The 14071-nt window shown below is 47.8% G+C and overlaps 5 protein-coding genes across 10 annotated transcripts; 4 read left to right on the top strand and 1 right to left on the bottom strand.

Annotated features, from left to right (window-relative positions):
* Positions 1 to 9: 9 nt before the first annotated feature.
* On the top strand, positions 10 to 2501 carry LOC136186300 (E3 ubiquitin-protein ligase RNF14-like). The gene is made up of 9 exons (XM_065973581.1): positions 10 to 54; positions 109 to 210; positions 381 to 468; positions 533 to 1133; positions 1190 to 1289; positions 1340 to 1483; positions 1539 to 1723; positions 1780 to 1954; positions 2019 to 2501. The coding sequence occupies exons 1-9, from the start codon at positions 25 to 27 to the stop codon at positions 2244 to 2246; spliced, it is 1653 nt and encodes a 550-aa protein (XP_065829653.1). The 5' UTR covers positions 10 to 24; the 3' UTR covers positions 2247 to 2501.
* On the top strand, positions 2268 to 5605 carry LOC136186299 (arf-GAP with coiled-coil, ANK repeat and PH domain-containing protein 2-like). Of its 4 annotated transcripts, XM_065973580.1 has the most exons (22): positions 2268 to 2427; positions 2500 to 2596; positions 2660 to 2721; positions 2779 to 2855; positions 2910 to 2946; positions 3002 to 3088; positions 3142 to 3174; positions 3238 to 3351; positions 3415 to 3513; positions 3566 to 3634; positions 3693 to 3778; positions 3837 to 3928; positions 3977 to 4083; positions 4134 to 4190; positions 4243 to 4430; positions 4481 to 4660; positions 4723 to 4795; positions 4846 to 4926; positions 4978 to 5014; positions 5061 to 5159; positions 5218 to 5414; positions 5462 to 5605. In XM_065973580.1, the coding sequence occupies exons 1-22, from the start codon at positions 2356 to 2358 to the stop codon at positions 5534 to 5536; spliced, it is 2019 nt and encodes a 672-aa protein (XP_065829652.1). In that variant the 5' UTR covers positions 2268 to 2355; the 3' UTR covers positions 5537 to 5605. The 4 variants fall into 4 exon arrangements, 3 of the variants coding, with proteins under 3 accessions (XP_065829652.1, XP_065829651.1, XP_065829649.1); XM_065973579.1 differs by having other exon boundaries at positions 2268 to 2596; positions 3005 to 3088; XM_065973577.1 differs by having other exon boundaries at positions 2268 to 2596.
* A 14-nt stretch (positions 5606 to 5619) lies between these two features.
* Positions 5620 to 7091, top strand: LOC136186301 (exosome complex component RRP4-like). 3 transcript variants are annotated; one of them, XM_065973584.1, is made up of 9 exons: positions 5620 to 5804; positions 5858 to 5959; positions 6017 to 6062; positions 6113 to 6202; positions 6261 to 6326; positions 6386 to 6454; positions 6517 to 6696; positions 6748 to 6876; positions 6938 to 7091. In XM_065973584.1, exons 1-9 carry the CDS (start codon positions 5620 to 5622, stop codon positions 6998 to 7000), a joined length of 930 nt encoding a protein of 309 aa, XP_065829656.1. In that variant the 3' UTR covers positions 7001 to 7091. The 3 variants fall into 3 exon arrangements, with proteins under 3 accessions (XP_065829656.1, XP_065829655.1, XP_065829654.1); XM_065973583.1 differs by having other exon boundaries at positions 6745 to 6876; XM_065973582.1 differs by having other exon boundaries at positions 6517 to 6876.
* LOC136186298 (uncharacterized) lies at positions 6993 to 10130 on the bottom strand. The gene is made up of 7 exons (XM_065973576.1): positions 9505 to 10130; positions 9317 to 9451; positions 8239 to 9265; positions 7852 to 8132; positions 7479 to 7797; positions 7272 to 7426; positions 6993 to 7209 (listed from the first exon to the last, which is right to left on the bottom strand). The coding sequence occupies exons 1-7, from the start codon at positions 10111 to 10113 to the stop codon at positions 7054 to 7056; spliced, it is 2682 nt and encodes an 893-aa protein (XP_065829648.1). The 5' UTR covers positions 10114 to 10130; the 3' UTR covers positions 6993 to 7053.
* Positions 10131 to 10346: 216 nt separating this feature from the next.
* LOC136186206 (ras GTPase-activating protein nGAP-like) lies at positions 10347 to 14062 on the top strand (the record flags this gene model as incomplete). The annotated part of the gene is given in 21 exon segments (XM_065973463.1): positions 10347 to 10486; positions 10536 to 10630; positions 10701 to 10767; positions 10828 to 10970; positions 11081 to 11220; positions 11272 to 11368; positions 11448 to 11695; positions 11760 to 11941; positions 12031 to 12088; positions 12138 to 12201; positions 12258 to 12302; positions 12367 to 12432; positions 12484 to 12580; positions 12645 to 12724; positions 12833 to 12895; positions 12945 to 13060; positions 13115 to 13192; positions 13257 to 13324; positions 13374 to 13449; positions 13501 to 13591; positions 13644 to 14062. Coding segments are annotated over 21 exon segments (2354 nt in total), but the record flags the coding sequence as incomplete, so codon positions are not given.
* Between the last annotated feature and the right edge of the window lie 9 nt (positions 14063 to 14071).

Genomic DNA, 14071 nt, shown 5'->3' with positions numbered 1-14071 from the left:
GTATAACGCAACTGGACGAAAACAATGAGCAATTTGGCAGAGCAGGAGGATGAGGTGATTGTGTGCGCGCTTTTGCTTAGCTTGCATCTTACTCTTTCTGTTCAACAGTTGACCGCTCTAGAAGCAATTCTTGGCAGTGACTACCGCGAGATCGAAAGCCCTCTAGCCAGTGAAGAAGCGAATCCAACAAGCCGTCGAAAAACTATTCGAGTTAGTGCGTGTGCACGCTAACAGCTTCTTAAAAGAACGCTGCAGACAAATAGTGGACATTTCCTGAACTCTCGGTTTCCACTACTAGACTAGACAATACGCCCTAAAACAGCCTAAAATACTGTACACATAATTAAAACAGCATTACTGTATTGTTCGAATGTGGGTAGATAATGATCAACGTCGAGCTGCCTTCACGTCAAATCACCCTTGAAGCCTGGGTGCACTTAGAAGACGAGTCGAGTCTTGAGAGCAAAGGTATAGTCTAGTACTGTACTCTAGTACGTTGACGTCTTCTTCATGTTATCGATATTCACTCTAGCTCAGGCCGTTGCCTCAGCCAATCCGTCTCGCGTTCAGCCGTCGTATCAGCGCTCGGATTCCGGCCATCGAGTCGTGGCTACAATCCCCGTGGAACACTTACCGCCTATCTGTCTTGAATGCACTTTGCCAGCCTCCTATCCAATCTCGTCACCACCACTCTTCACCCTCTCATCCTTGTGGCTTAGCGTCAGTCAGCTATCGGCTCTGTGTCGTCACTTGGACGACATGTGGACGACAATGCCGAGCGAACCGATAATATTCTCGTGGGTCGACTGGCTACAAAACAGCGCCGCTGAAGCACTCGGCATTACTGACTCGATAATCATAGCTGCAGGCGTCTTTGCTTCGTCTCATCGTGATCCTCGGGCGATCTCCGAGTGTAGAGACATCGAAGCAACGCTCGTATCTCTCCTTCGTTTCAATTTTGATGCCGAAGAGGCGGCCTTTCGACGAGGCTGGCATACGTGCTGCATTTGCTTGGACGAAAAGGCGGGCGACGATTTCTTTCGACTTCGAGAATGCCGGCATATCGTCTGCCGGAGTTGCATGCACGACTTTTGCAATATGTTTGTTTCGGAAGGATCGGTTCAGAAACTCACGTGAGATGCCCGTAGAGTTTTTGTGGAACGTGTCTAAACAATTTCAATCTTGAAAGGTGTCCATTTACGAAGTGTAATCAACGATTGCCCCTTGATATCATTCGAAGTGTTTTGGGAGACGAGGAATTTCGACGCTGGGAAAGACTCGCTTTTCAGGTACATGACTCTTTTATGTGTCGAGGAAAATCTTTTGACGTCTTGATTAGAAATCTCTGGACGTTATGGAAGACGTCGAGTACTGTCCACGATGTCAGCTTCCCGTCGTTCGAGACGATGTTAAATCGACGCTCGGTCAGTGTGCCTATTGCCTGTTTTCCTTCTGCATCAACTGTCGCAATTCCTGGCATCTGGTATCCTTATGTACGGGAGCATATAGGTGGCAAGATTGGGCTGATTTATTTTAAGGGCGACTGTCCTAAAGAGGAAGAGCCGTCTGACGACAAAGCAGACAAAGAAGACGAAGAAGCAACTGACCCTGCTTCTGCACTGGCAAGGAAACGTCAAAGAGATGAACATCTGTCGCTTCAAGCAGTAAAGAAGTCTAGCACAAAATGCCCAGGCTGCAGATCACCCGTGCAGAAGATAGCCGGGTAAGAGAAACAAGCAAAGCCTACTCTTTTTCACTTACGGCGTTGTTTTTTTAAAGGTGCAATAAAATGACCTGTTCCATATGTCATCGAGGGTTTTGCTACTTGTGCGGAAAATCAGGCGACTATGATCACTTTAGTGAGGGCGGATGTTCGTTATTTGACCTTCATCCGTATCATTATCCTATTGAGCATCGAGCTCAACCAAGACAAAGAGAACAACAAAGACCCGAGGTATCATGCTAGTAATAAAGCGTTAATTAAATATTTTTCATTTTCATTTATTCTTTCCTTTTAGGCTGCTGTTCGAATTGAACGTGAGCTGGGTCGAAATCCGGACGCACTTCTTCGCGTGTGCCGCTGCCCCACTTGCCACCAGCGAAATTTGAAAGAAATGCAGAATAATCACATCAGATGTTGGCAGTGCAAAACCAGCTTCTGCTACAAGTGCAAGCAGAAAATCACTGGATCTCCCGCCATTCACTACGGAAAGAAATCGGACTGCCCGCAGCATTCCAACGACTAAAGTCTATTTTTAACAACAGGCACGCCTTCGGAAGAACGTCGCGTACGCTAAAACTACAACAATTTCTTTCGCCCAGACTCCCAAACGAAAGAGGGGTGTACTGAAAGATATGAAAGGAATTTCCTTGTCGAGTTGTGAAGGCGACAGTCCCTATTTTCGAAGTAGAGTCGCTGCTTTCGAGGTACAGTGTATTTACTCTGTTTTTTTTTGTTCGCCTCGCTATTTTGCATTGGCGGCCCGACGAATGTCTCAGGAGATGACCGAGTCTCTCGAATCGCGTCTAATTCAATTCATGGAGACGTTGAGGGAGAAAGAGGCGCTCGCCCGTCGCGACACGGCTCTCAATCGCGGTGAAGGAGGGAGGGTGGAGTCGACTGATTGATTGATTGATTGATTGATTGATGACTTACCAGTGCTGTTGTCTCTCTTGGAGACGTTCGTGGTCCACGATCTCGATGTTGAGGATAATGAAATGGTGAGAGAGAAAGAAGACAATTATCCAATACCTGCACAGTCTGTTCTTCTCTATCAGAGCGACGCTCTGACGACCCTCACTGGAGCTCTTGAGCAGCTAGAGGAGCACAGCGAGCGTTTTATTGACCAAAGAAGGTAGTATCGCAAATGAAGCTTCTACGTACATATATAATTTGTCTCAACTGCTAGCATTGGAGTCATCAAGCCCCTTCAAGACTTTGTCACGGTAACTTTGTTCTAAGTGTCGTCGTGAAACACCTACGTGACGTCTTTCTCTCCAGAAGGACATAGCCGGTGTGAAGCAGATGATGGCTGCGTATAAGAAGAGCAATTCGAAAGCTGAAAGTGCAGCAGAAAAGTTTTCTCGTGTAAGAAATGAGGAGAGGTAGTGGAGATTCCTAGTCTGACTGTATCAATGTAGTGTAAGAGAAAGGACTACGTTGCTCTCCATGAGGTACGGTGACTTGATTAGAATAGGTGGCATTTGCTAGAGAAGCGGATTTTTTATTAATGCAAGACTGCCAGCAATTTGTTCGAATGTCGACGTATTCAACATCGAACTGCGTGTCAGTGCGTCATCGAAACGAACGCTTTGCATGAAAAGAAGAAAGTTGACATTATGGAGAGAATGGTATGCGTACGCTAATTGGAATTGGACGATTGTGTTGTTTACTTTCAGTACGGTGTTTCTTAGGTGGACTACGTCACGTCGGAGTTGTCCTACCACAAGCTCTGCTATCTTCAATTGCAGGAAATTGAAGAGCCTATTGCTCACTTGTTTAGTCAACTGCAGGTAAATCAAGCATTCTGTATCCGTAAGGCTTCTGAAACGTTTATCCGGCCAGCAAATTAAAAAAATGCAAACGGGACAAGTGGATGTGGATAAATCAAACGCAAAGAAAATTGTTGAAGAGGTGACCCAACTAAAATAATTGAAACGTTCTACTGCTAGTCGAAGGTATTTTCTTCTAGGTGGATGCTGCACGTGCAATGGACTTTGTAACTTTCCAAACTCACGATCTTCGCGTTCCATCATCCGAAGGGGAAAGCGGCCCCAGGTAATGGAGCCAACTAGAGAATCATTTTGACAGTCGATCAAAATAAAAAATGAAAAAGCGCTGGCTTTGCTGGTGCTCTTCAGGTTGCCGCAACGGTTTCGACGAGCATTCTAGAGAAAACAGCATCGCTCCCCAAGGCAGCCTCACCAAGTTAGTACACAAATGGATGTACGTGCGTGCAATTGCTTGCTTCTTTAGTCACAACAAAATCGGGCTACCTGTTTTGCGGCGAGCCACGTCTTCCGTTTGGTTTATCATTTAGCAGACAGTACTTCTACATTTTGGACGGAATGTTGCTGAATCAGGTAGCACGGACACTTTCACCTGAATTTTGTTCAAGCCTCGGGCTATATAGGTTCCTGGAGTGGCGAAGCCACTTCATCAGTTGAATCTACAATTGTGTACTGTAAAGGTACAGTTTTGATATTCTCGAATGTCTCTGTTTTTTTTTCTTTACTCTTCAGCCTGCTTCGCCTGACGAGACGGACAGGAATTTCTGCTTCAAAGTGATATCCGTTTCGAAGACGCTTCTTCTACAGGCGGAGAGCTCGCTCGAAATGGAATCGTGGATAACGACGCTTAACAATGCCACAGCTCACGCTATAGTCTCTCGAGCTGATCAGCAGCGCAATCAAGTTCAAGTTCAGCCGAAGCAAGCGAGAAAACAAGACGCGTTGAACTTTTCGCTATATATTGTCATAGCGTTTCATCTCATGTCGGTCCTGATATTTCCATGCGAATGGATGACGATCGTGCGCGCAAGGGATCGCCGTCGCTTCCTCTACAAGAAGTCCTGCCGTCAGACGAAATAGGACGAATTATGTCTGTACCGGGTAATAACGCCTGTGCTGATTGTGGAAGACTCTATCCCAAGTGGGCAAGGTAGGAAAGATTCCATGCATGCATACATATATGTATGCCATGCAGCATTGCGCGTTTTGTAGCGTCAGTCTTGGTATTACTCTATGTATTGATTGCTCGGGGGCACATCGCAGTCTTGGCGTTGACGTCTCTCAAGTAGGCTGCGAGAAACAGCATTTTCGCCGCGATTTGAAGTCTATTTTTAGGTGCGATCACTGACACTAGACAAGTGGAAACCAGAATGGATAGATGCACTGGTTGACCAGGGAAATGCGAGACAAAATAAGGTGCCTACTGTATGTCGAAGAAGCTATTATTTTATTAGATGCATTTCTTAGGTTTACGAGGAGTTTTGTCTTACGGATTCTCCAAGAGGTAAAGGATACAATATGTTGTGTCTGATGGGTAATTGCGTGTGCAGTCTTTGTGAAACCCAGCGATCGGGCCCAATTCATCCACGAGAAGTACGTTCTTTTATCGTTCATGTCAAAGGAGGAAAGAGACGCTGAAATGGAAAAAAGTGGATTATCAATGTGCATGTCAATACTTAGACGAATGATTGGGCGCGTTCTTATTAGGAAATGCCGTCGACGAGCGAAGAAGGCGGCAGAAAAGTGTTGACAATGTCTTGAAGATCAATAATCCGCCGCGTCTAGAACAGCCGGATTTTTTGGACGTCAAAGGTAAAGCTCACAGAATGAAAAGCCGATCTGCCGAAGACTTGAAGGCCTTCGCGACACCGACGGCGAGTTCCGCCAAAAGTCGCCTGACCAAGGTCTAATGCAATTTATGTGCACGTCTCCTCTAAAAAACGGTTTTTAGGTGTTTCATTTATTTGGAAAGTCCGGAAAGCCGGTAAAGAGTGCTATGGCAGAGTATACAAAAACAGACTTCTAGTAGAAAAGATGGGTTTGTTGAGCACTTGTACAGTTGTTGTTATCTAAAATCGCCTTTGGGTGCAGGCTACACGTTTGTATGGTATGATTTTGACTCTCAGTCCAGTTCAGTTGGGGCTTCCGCCATGTGTTGTTAGTTTTCCCCGTATAATGGAGACGGACATCGTGATTGAATCCTTTCGCCCAAAGCCGTCAGTTGCAGTGGTCGATCATCGCTATCAAGTTGTAACTCCAGGAGACGTCATAACGACCGACACGGGATTTATGCGGTAGGAAAGAGGGACCCCCTTCTGATAACTCGCTCATTTCTTTGCTCTTCTAGAGGTCACGGAACGTATGTCGAGGACGACGTGATCAAATCATCCGTAGCAGGAGTTGTAGAGAGGGTCAATCGTCTCATTTGCGTTCGTCCTCTACGAACGAGGCAAAAGAAAACGCATTTCCTATTTTCTCCTGGCTTTACTTTCGTCGTGCCATTCAGATACAACGGCGACATCGGCGACGTCGTAGTGGGAAGAATCAAAGAAGTAGGGGGGAGCGAATCGGGTGTACGTTCTCGACATCAGGACTTTTTCAGATTGGACAGAAACGATGGAAAGTGGACACTTTCTCGCGACTCGACTCCATACTCATGCTGTCATCGGTCAATCTACCAGGAGGCGTATTGGTAAGAAGGAAAAAAAAGTGTTGGAAGGAAGTCGTGTGCACTTCTTTCTCTCTTCCAGCGTCGTAAATCCGCAGAAGACGAGTTGATGATGCGAGAATATTTTGCTGAAGGCGATCTCATATCCGTATGCGTGCCAATTGTTTTTGCGTGAGACAGTGAAACAGGAAGGCGTCTTATTTCCAGGCCGAGGTTCAGTCATTATTTAGCGACGGATCTCTTTCGTTGCACACTCGAAGTCTCAAGTACGGAAAAGTGAGTCAAAAAGATAAAAAAAAAAACCCCCCTGTGCTTGTGCGGAATAAAGGGACTTTTAGTTGACCCGAGGTTGTATGGTTACCGTACCTCCGGTTCTCGTTAAACGACGAAAGACCCATTTCCACACTCTTCCTTGCGGCGCTTCGGTGATACTAGGTAACAATGGTTATATATGGATTGGACCCATTGCACCAGAAGAACAGCCTATGGAGACTTGGGAAGAACCGGAGTCAAAAAAGGTACACCAATTCGAAATAAAATACCGTACTATCTGTATTTCTTGTCAGCAGCCCGTAACTAGAGAAGAAAGGGAAACAATAGCACGATTGAGAAATTGTATTATAGCTCTCTCAGATCGCAGCATGTCATTGTATGACACGAGCATTTTGTACACGTACGATGCGTCTCTGAACTACCCCGTAAGGAGATGGTCTTTTAGTGAGTGTGGGACTTTGGATGGACGCCTTTCTCCCTTTTTAGGTAAAAGATCTACTCAAGCCGGACGTCGTCGAGGAGATCACCCGTCACGCACGCGATTTGTGAAATCGGTAATAATTTATTTAATTTAAAAAAAGGCGGTGTTTGAAAATGTGTCGCTAGTCGTATAAAATAATTGATTCTCCGAATCTTTCTATGCATTTTTCGACAAGGTCGAGCAGTTGTTCAACGGCTTTGTCAAGCAAAGCGAGACCATCCGAACCGAAGAGCTCTTCCGTCGGCTTGAGCGGATCTGTTTGCATTGCTTGGACCAACTAAAGAAGGAAGAAAAAGGAAAAGTTTCAAAGTGCACCTCCTTCTCATTTCTCTTTCTCACTTGTTTGCTTAGCCGGCAAGTCTCGTTCTTGCTCGTGTGCATGAATCGTAGAATAGTGATGAGATGACGCGGGAACTGGCAGTTGTTGAAGTACGGGAATACGTCCAAAGGAAGTTGCTTCATTGCCAAATGACTGTCCAAATGCACCATGTGATCTACGAAAACGAATTCTCATTCTGCCTCAATGACATCATTCGTCTGACTGACTTTGGACGGCGAGGAATTTTTCTGAAGGAAGACTCAGTCCTCCCAGCCACATCATGAGGATGTATTCGAGATCGTCCTTTTGCTCTTGCGTTAAACGCGTCACGGCCCAAGCGGTCTCCTCTTGGGCGCGAAGCGATACCTTTCGCTTGATGTCGACGTCGCCGCGGATCCACGCCGACATGGCGCCGGGAAGCGATCCGTCCGCTTTGAGATGGGCAGCAAACGGCGCTTTGACGACGCCGAGTTTTGAAGGAAAGTGCGCCTGTTGCAGTTCGATAAGAGAGAAAATTCGACCTGTGGTCGGAACTGTTTTAAACATCTGGAAGAGACAAACTCATTATTTATGAAATCTCTTCGACATGCCACGTGCTACCCCAAGTAAGCGATCCAAGTAGAAGAAGGCGACTTGAGCAATGTGCCTTTTATTGACGCCTGTTTCGACTTTGAACCAGCCCTTCTGTTTCGACGAAAATTCGACTTGAACGCCGACGCCGTTCGACGTCTCGCTCGCTTTTGAGTAGTCAGTCGGCACGGCGTTGGCGCTGCGAAGCATCGGGAGCCACTCACTGTCCGTCATGCTTGACCAGCCCATAATTTCCATTAAACGCTTCTCGCGCGTTCGCCGTAGAGCGTATTGCTCCGAAAGGATACTAGCTAAAATGTGAACGTAAGTGGTGGCACAGATATATAGAATTTTCCTAATTTATCTAATCGCTCTCTGCTCTCTAGAGTGAGCATGCTACGTTGGACTTTTTCGTACCTAAAGGACACGTCGCTGATTCCGCTGCGGAAATCTCCTTTTTAGAAATAGTCGTCGCAGCGTGGCGTTGCAATCGTCCGGCGACTCGTTCGAAAGGATCCACCGTCTGCGACGCATCGTTGCTCGCCTGCTCCACTTTCACGTACGTCACCGTGCCCTGATGGCGAACGGGGCCGGAGGCTCCGTCCTTGAGAAAAGCCGTCATCCAATCGTTGGCTCTCTGTTGTTGATGGGGCACGACGACAAACGCCTTGCATCGTTCGTCCTTCAGGCACCGATTCTTTGCTTCCTCGACGTTCTGAACGGCTATCGCGCAGCCCCATCGCGCTTTCGTGTTCAAGCAGTTATAGTCGTGCTTGCCGGGAAAGTCAACGTCCGGTAGAACTTTGAAAGTAGCCGTTTTGCCATTTGTGGTTGCCGCCGCCGCCGCCGCCGGCTGTTCAGGGCGATGAAAATTCTGCTTTTGAAGAGGAACGTTTTTTGATTGCTCTTCCTTCTGAGCACTGTCTTGCATCTTGTCAGTGTCAAGCTCACTAAATACGGACATGCGTTTTGCAAGTGAATCATCGTCGTCCTCCTCCTCCTCTTCCTCTTTCTTTCTGCCGTTATTTGCCAGCGAGCCGTACAGGCGTTCAATCATCCGTCCGTAGCTCACGTTCGAAAGTCGCAAATCATCGAGCATCTCCTTTGCAACAGCCTGTTTTGACAACTCCTCGTCGCTGCCACCCGATTCCCAGAGAATTGGAGCGAAGATCTTCTCATTAGCATTTTTCAAATTTATGATGCGATTGTAACCAACGCATCGAAAACTAGTGCACGTTGGCTGCACGCTACCGTGTAGCTTCGAGATGACGCAGTCACTTGACGAGCCGCAGCCCAGTTCCTTGCTCGTCAGATGACTGACATGACCCAACTTCACCTTTCCTTCCGCCATAACCAAGAGACCGATATGAAAGGATTCAATTCGCAATGAACCAAGCGGCGAATGATTCAAAAACTCGAGCAGTTTCAAAATTTGGGCGATGACCTGAAGAGATGTATCATCATACAGATACATATCATTTTGATCATAGCTTACAGAAATTTTCTTTTCCAATGGCAGCAACTTTGTCCTCTCGAGAGACATGGGTTGTGCATTTTCAGTCACAACCGTAATACCACGTTCAGCTGTATCTGTGCTGACTGCATCACTCCTTACGCATCGGCCCAGGATCTAAAACCAGCGGACGTCCGCCATAACGAAATTAACTAATTATGAGTTTTTACCTTTAGAACGTTCTCACTCTGGAGATCTTGGAGCAGGATAATTTCTCGCATCAGTCTGTAGTTGGCCATCTGAAGGCACGCGCTCCGCTTCATTTCGCCGCTACATTGCTTTATGAAACTCCCACTGGGATTGACGCTTTTCACGATCACTTGCTCGGCGCCGAGCAATCCGCGATAAATCAAAGTCGAATTGTCGTCGTTCGATTCGGAGACTCGACCCATCATTTGTATAGCGTCGATGTGATCGCAGCCGAGTAGGGGCGTAGAACGCAAGCGTGCAGGAAGTTTACTCTTTATCGGATGCACTATCGTCGTCCATCGCGCCATGTGTTTTCCCTCCTCGGTTTCGAGAATCTGTTTCAATTGGAGTTCGACTTCGTCGCGTTCGGCGACGGCTTCGTTCAGTTCGCGATGCATGTCGCTGAGGAGTCCTTGTAGGTGAGCGACGTCTTGCCATCGGCGACGAACGGCAACGCCCCTCACACGAACGTCGTAGTCCGTCTTGTCGCGCGCTGTGTACGTGAGAAGTAGTGACGTGTACGCGGCCAGGCCGAATAGGACGATGCACGAAAAATATAGGAAGCGTCGCCCATTGTTACTATTCTTCATCGCTTTCGCACCGTACTATGTGTAACGAAAGAGGGCGGAGGATATTAGTTACATCCTGCGCATGTGCACGTGAGTAAATTCAGAGGTAATAATACAACGGTTAACGGAGACTGTACTGTTGTTTTTAGCTGTTTAAATTACCAGCTCGGCAGCGAGAAGCCACACGCTGGATATTGCTGTACAACACATAAAGTGCACAAAATGTTGGGCGGACGCGCGCGCGTTTTGTGACACGTGACACTATCTGGCATAGGCGAAATGGCGACGGTTTCCGCTTCGTCCCATTAGCACATACACCGAGAGAGGAACGCAATGAATTCGAGCGGAGGAGGATCGGACGGACGACGTCTCGAAGGCTGGCTATGGATCGAAGGTCGGGCTCCCCAAACGGGGAAACACATCCAACCCGTCTTTTGCTTCAGACCCGCTAGCCACATCGAAATGGAACAAACGCTATTGCGTCGTCTCCTTCGACGAAGGCCGACTCTACTTCTACGAAAGCGAAGAAGCGAAAGAGGCAAGCGAAGCGCTTGAGACAAACAAAACGATCGGGGGCCCCACTAAATTAAACGCTCTCTTTCGCGTAGGCACAGACCTCTCAACAACACGCAACCGTCGTACACGTAGGCGACGACATTCTTGACCGCGACGGCGGTAACCGCATCCCTAGCCCTCCCCACGTTTTCGAAATCGCCCCTTTTTTTTTCTCGTTAGCGCGACCGTCCCGCTTGGCTGTCGAACGTTCGGCGCGGGCTTCTCTCGAGCGACCGACGCTGCCGGATACGGCCCTATCCGACTCGGAGGAGTATCGTCGCCTGCCGGCGACGACCGAGTCGAGCTCATCGCTCTCGCTCGGCGTAAGTACATCGCGGCGCGCGCGCGCTCGCAAAAGTAAAGAAGGGTCCCCGCTTCGTTTTGTTCTCCTTCGCGCTCGCGCTTCTCCTTTTCAAAGTTCCCGTGGGCGTAGGGGCGCTTGCGAGCGTCGCTTCGACGCGGCAAATCGTCGACGAAAAAAACATCATCGATCGGCCCGACGGCGTCGGAAAAAGACAAAGACAAGAAAAGCGGAAGCTTTCAACGATCTAAGAGCTTGTCGCGCAACGAAGGGTGAGACCATAGCGAAAAAGAGCGGACGTTTTTTTATTCTATTCATTCAAGACGTCTCTATCGAAATCAGCTCGCCGAAGCGCGACCGCTCGGCCGTTCGCTCGACTCGTTCGACAGTCTAACGCCGCTCGGCGAGCCGAACACGTCGGTACGCGGCGCCTGCGCATTCTTCCCACGGCGAATAGCCGCAATACGAGGAGGCTACACCCCCCTCCTTTTCTCTTTAGATCGAGCTGACTGGAAAACAGGCGCCGACGATACGGGTCCTTCACGCGAGCATCGCGCCGCGCGAGCACTGCTTCGACGTGCTGTGCGGCGACGCGACGTTGCGTTGCCGATGCGCCGACGAGCCGCAGATGAAATCGTGGCTCGACGGGCTCGGTCGATGCGTGAATCGCGAGCGCGACAACGATTCGCGCGAGGAGATCGACGTCACTTTTTGGATCATGGATTCGAAAGGAATGCCGAAGAAAAAGTATGACATCGTCGAATTTTTTAATTGAAAAAAAATTACGTTTTTTCTCTCTCTCTCTCTCAAGGAACTATTATTGTGAGATTTTTCTCGACGATACGCTTTACGCTCGCACGACGACGAAAATGCACGGGGATAGCCTGTTTTGGGGCGAGCATTTCTCCTTTGGCAACGTGGAAGTGTTCAACATGATCACCGTTCGAATGTATAAGGATACGGAGAAGAAGCGAAAGGGGCCGACCCTCGTAGGTGAGAAGAGGGGGATTGGCTTCGAGTTGTGGTCTAGTGCCTCAATATTGACTCTTATTGACTCTTCCGCTTGTGTGTTCTTCTCGCAGGGAAAGTGCTGATTTCTGTTTCGCAGTTTGACGGGAAGAGCAGTCCCCTCGAGAAATGGTAGCTGTCTATTCTGAGTTCATTTGTCTTCTCCATGTCCTTTTTTTAGGCATCCTATTGTTGGCTCTCACAAACTCGAACAGGCGACGATACGGATTAAGACTAAGTACCAAGTACGTTTGGCTTCTGTCTCGCTGAAGGATCGTCCACTTAGTTTGGGTGACTCTAGGTGGTTCCCGTTTTGGCTCTGAAAACATACGATAATTTTCTACATGTAAGTTAATTTTGCTTCGTTTTCTAGCTATTCATTTCATGATGCGTTGCTTGTGTTGTCATAGTATCTTCAAGAGGATTACTCTGTCCTTTGTCAAGTGCTTGAGCCTATTATTCCAGCCAAGGAAAAGGTGAGCGTCCTTGTGGCTTCTTTTTGTCGGGGCATGGGGATGTTCTTTTAGGATGAAATTGCCCAGACGCTGATTCGGATTGTCAATTCCTGTGGAAAGTCGCACGACTTTCTCATGGACATTGTCATGACGGAAGTTCATAATCTGGGTAAAGTGCTATACTTGCAAGGCAAGAGATGACGTAAACGGACATTTCTTGCGCTCTGATACAGAGGATGAAAATCTGATATTTCGAGGTAATACGTTTGCCACAAAAGCAATGGACACGTACATGAAGTTGGTAGGGGAAAAGGTAAGAAATCGAGGCAATCATAGTAAGGCGAACCTTGTTGCATGAAGTCAATAATCCTAATATTCGTCTTACGTCACTTCAGTATTTTCTTTGTTTTGCTTTTTCCAGTATCTCAGAGATACAGTGGGTGCGTTCATACGCTATCTGTATGAAAGTGATGAAGAGTGCGAGGTAAGAGCTAAGCCGGAGTTTAGACTCCGTTGATACGTATGCGTAAAAGGTGGATCCGTCGAAATTGCCGCCGGAAGCAGAGCTAAGAAAGTCGCAGGAAACCCTTGTTCTATTTGTGGAGAAGGCGTGGGCAAAAATTGTCAGTTCATACCCGTTTTTTCCAGTGTATGTGAAAGCAAGCTTTGCAAGTTCCTAGTCAGTTTCTTTGTCTTTTTACAGTGAACTGCAGGAAGTATTTCACGGCTTTCGAGTCAATTTAGGAAAGGAGCACGATACTGTAGCTAAAAAATTAATCAGGTGAGAACTTTGTCACATCTCCACGCACACAGAATCGGTCGTCATTAATTAATCTGTCATTCAGTGGATCTATTTTCTTGCGGTTTTTCTGCCCAGCTATTCTATCACCTAGTCTTTTTCATCTTATGCAAGGTCAGTACTATATACAGGGAAGATGTTTTATTTGACGGCCTTATGTCAGCTTATCCGGATGATAAAACAAGCCGAAAACTAACGCTAGTAGCGAAAGTTCTGCAGAGTTTAGCCAATTTCACTAGGTTTGTTGAATCAAGAGCGTTCTATGATTTTTTCCAAGTGTCACTTATTAGGTTTGGTGCCAAAGAGGACTACATGTTCTTCATGGACGAATTTCTTGAGAGAGAAATTCCCAACATGGTTCACTACATCGACAAGATATCAGTAAGGAAAAATTAGAAGTAAAAACGATTTTTTATGAATTCGTGTCCTGTAGTCTCCTCTTGGTGAGGCGGAGTCAGTTCATTCCACCCCGGCCAACGTCGATCTTGGCAAAGAGCTCGCTATCATGCATCGAATTCTCGTCGAACTCATCAGCAGACTCAATAAGGCGGACATGGAGCGCGTCGGGGCGCTGCCGCTCATCTTGCACTCCATATCGCAATCGGCTGCGGCCAAAGCGCGCGATCCGTCTCGCCGGAACGACTCGGATCAGGACCTCACGTCGCTCGAGTCCTCTTTCGAAGAACGAGACCGAGAGCGTGCCATGTCTCCCACAGCGGCGCTCACGTCGCCGACGAACGAAGGTCGTCATCCGTCGCTGCTCCACTCGATTCGTCAGAGCCGTCAGAGCCCCGCGCGCGCGTTCACCGCTCCCGGCTACGGGAGGCGCGTTTCATCGCCGGTTTTGTTGGCGAAACATCT

This window comes from Oscarella lobularis, chromosome 4 (assembly GCF_947507565.1).
Source record: "Oscarella lobularis chromosome 4, ooOscLobu1.1, whole genome shotgun sequence".
NCBI classification, from domain to species: domain Eukaryota; kingdom Metazoa; phylum Porifera; class Homoscleromorpha; order Homosclerophorida; family Oscarellidae; genus Oscarella; species Oscarella lobularis.
This window is presented reverse-complemented; position numbering and strand designations above follow the sequence as displayed.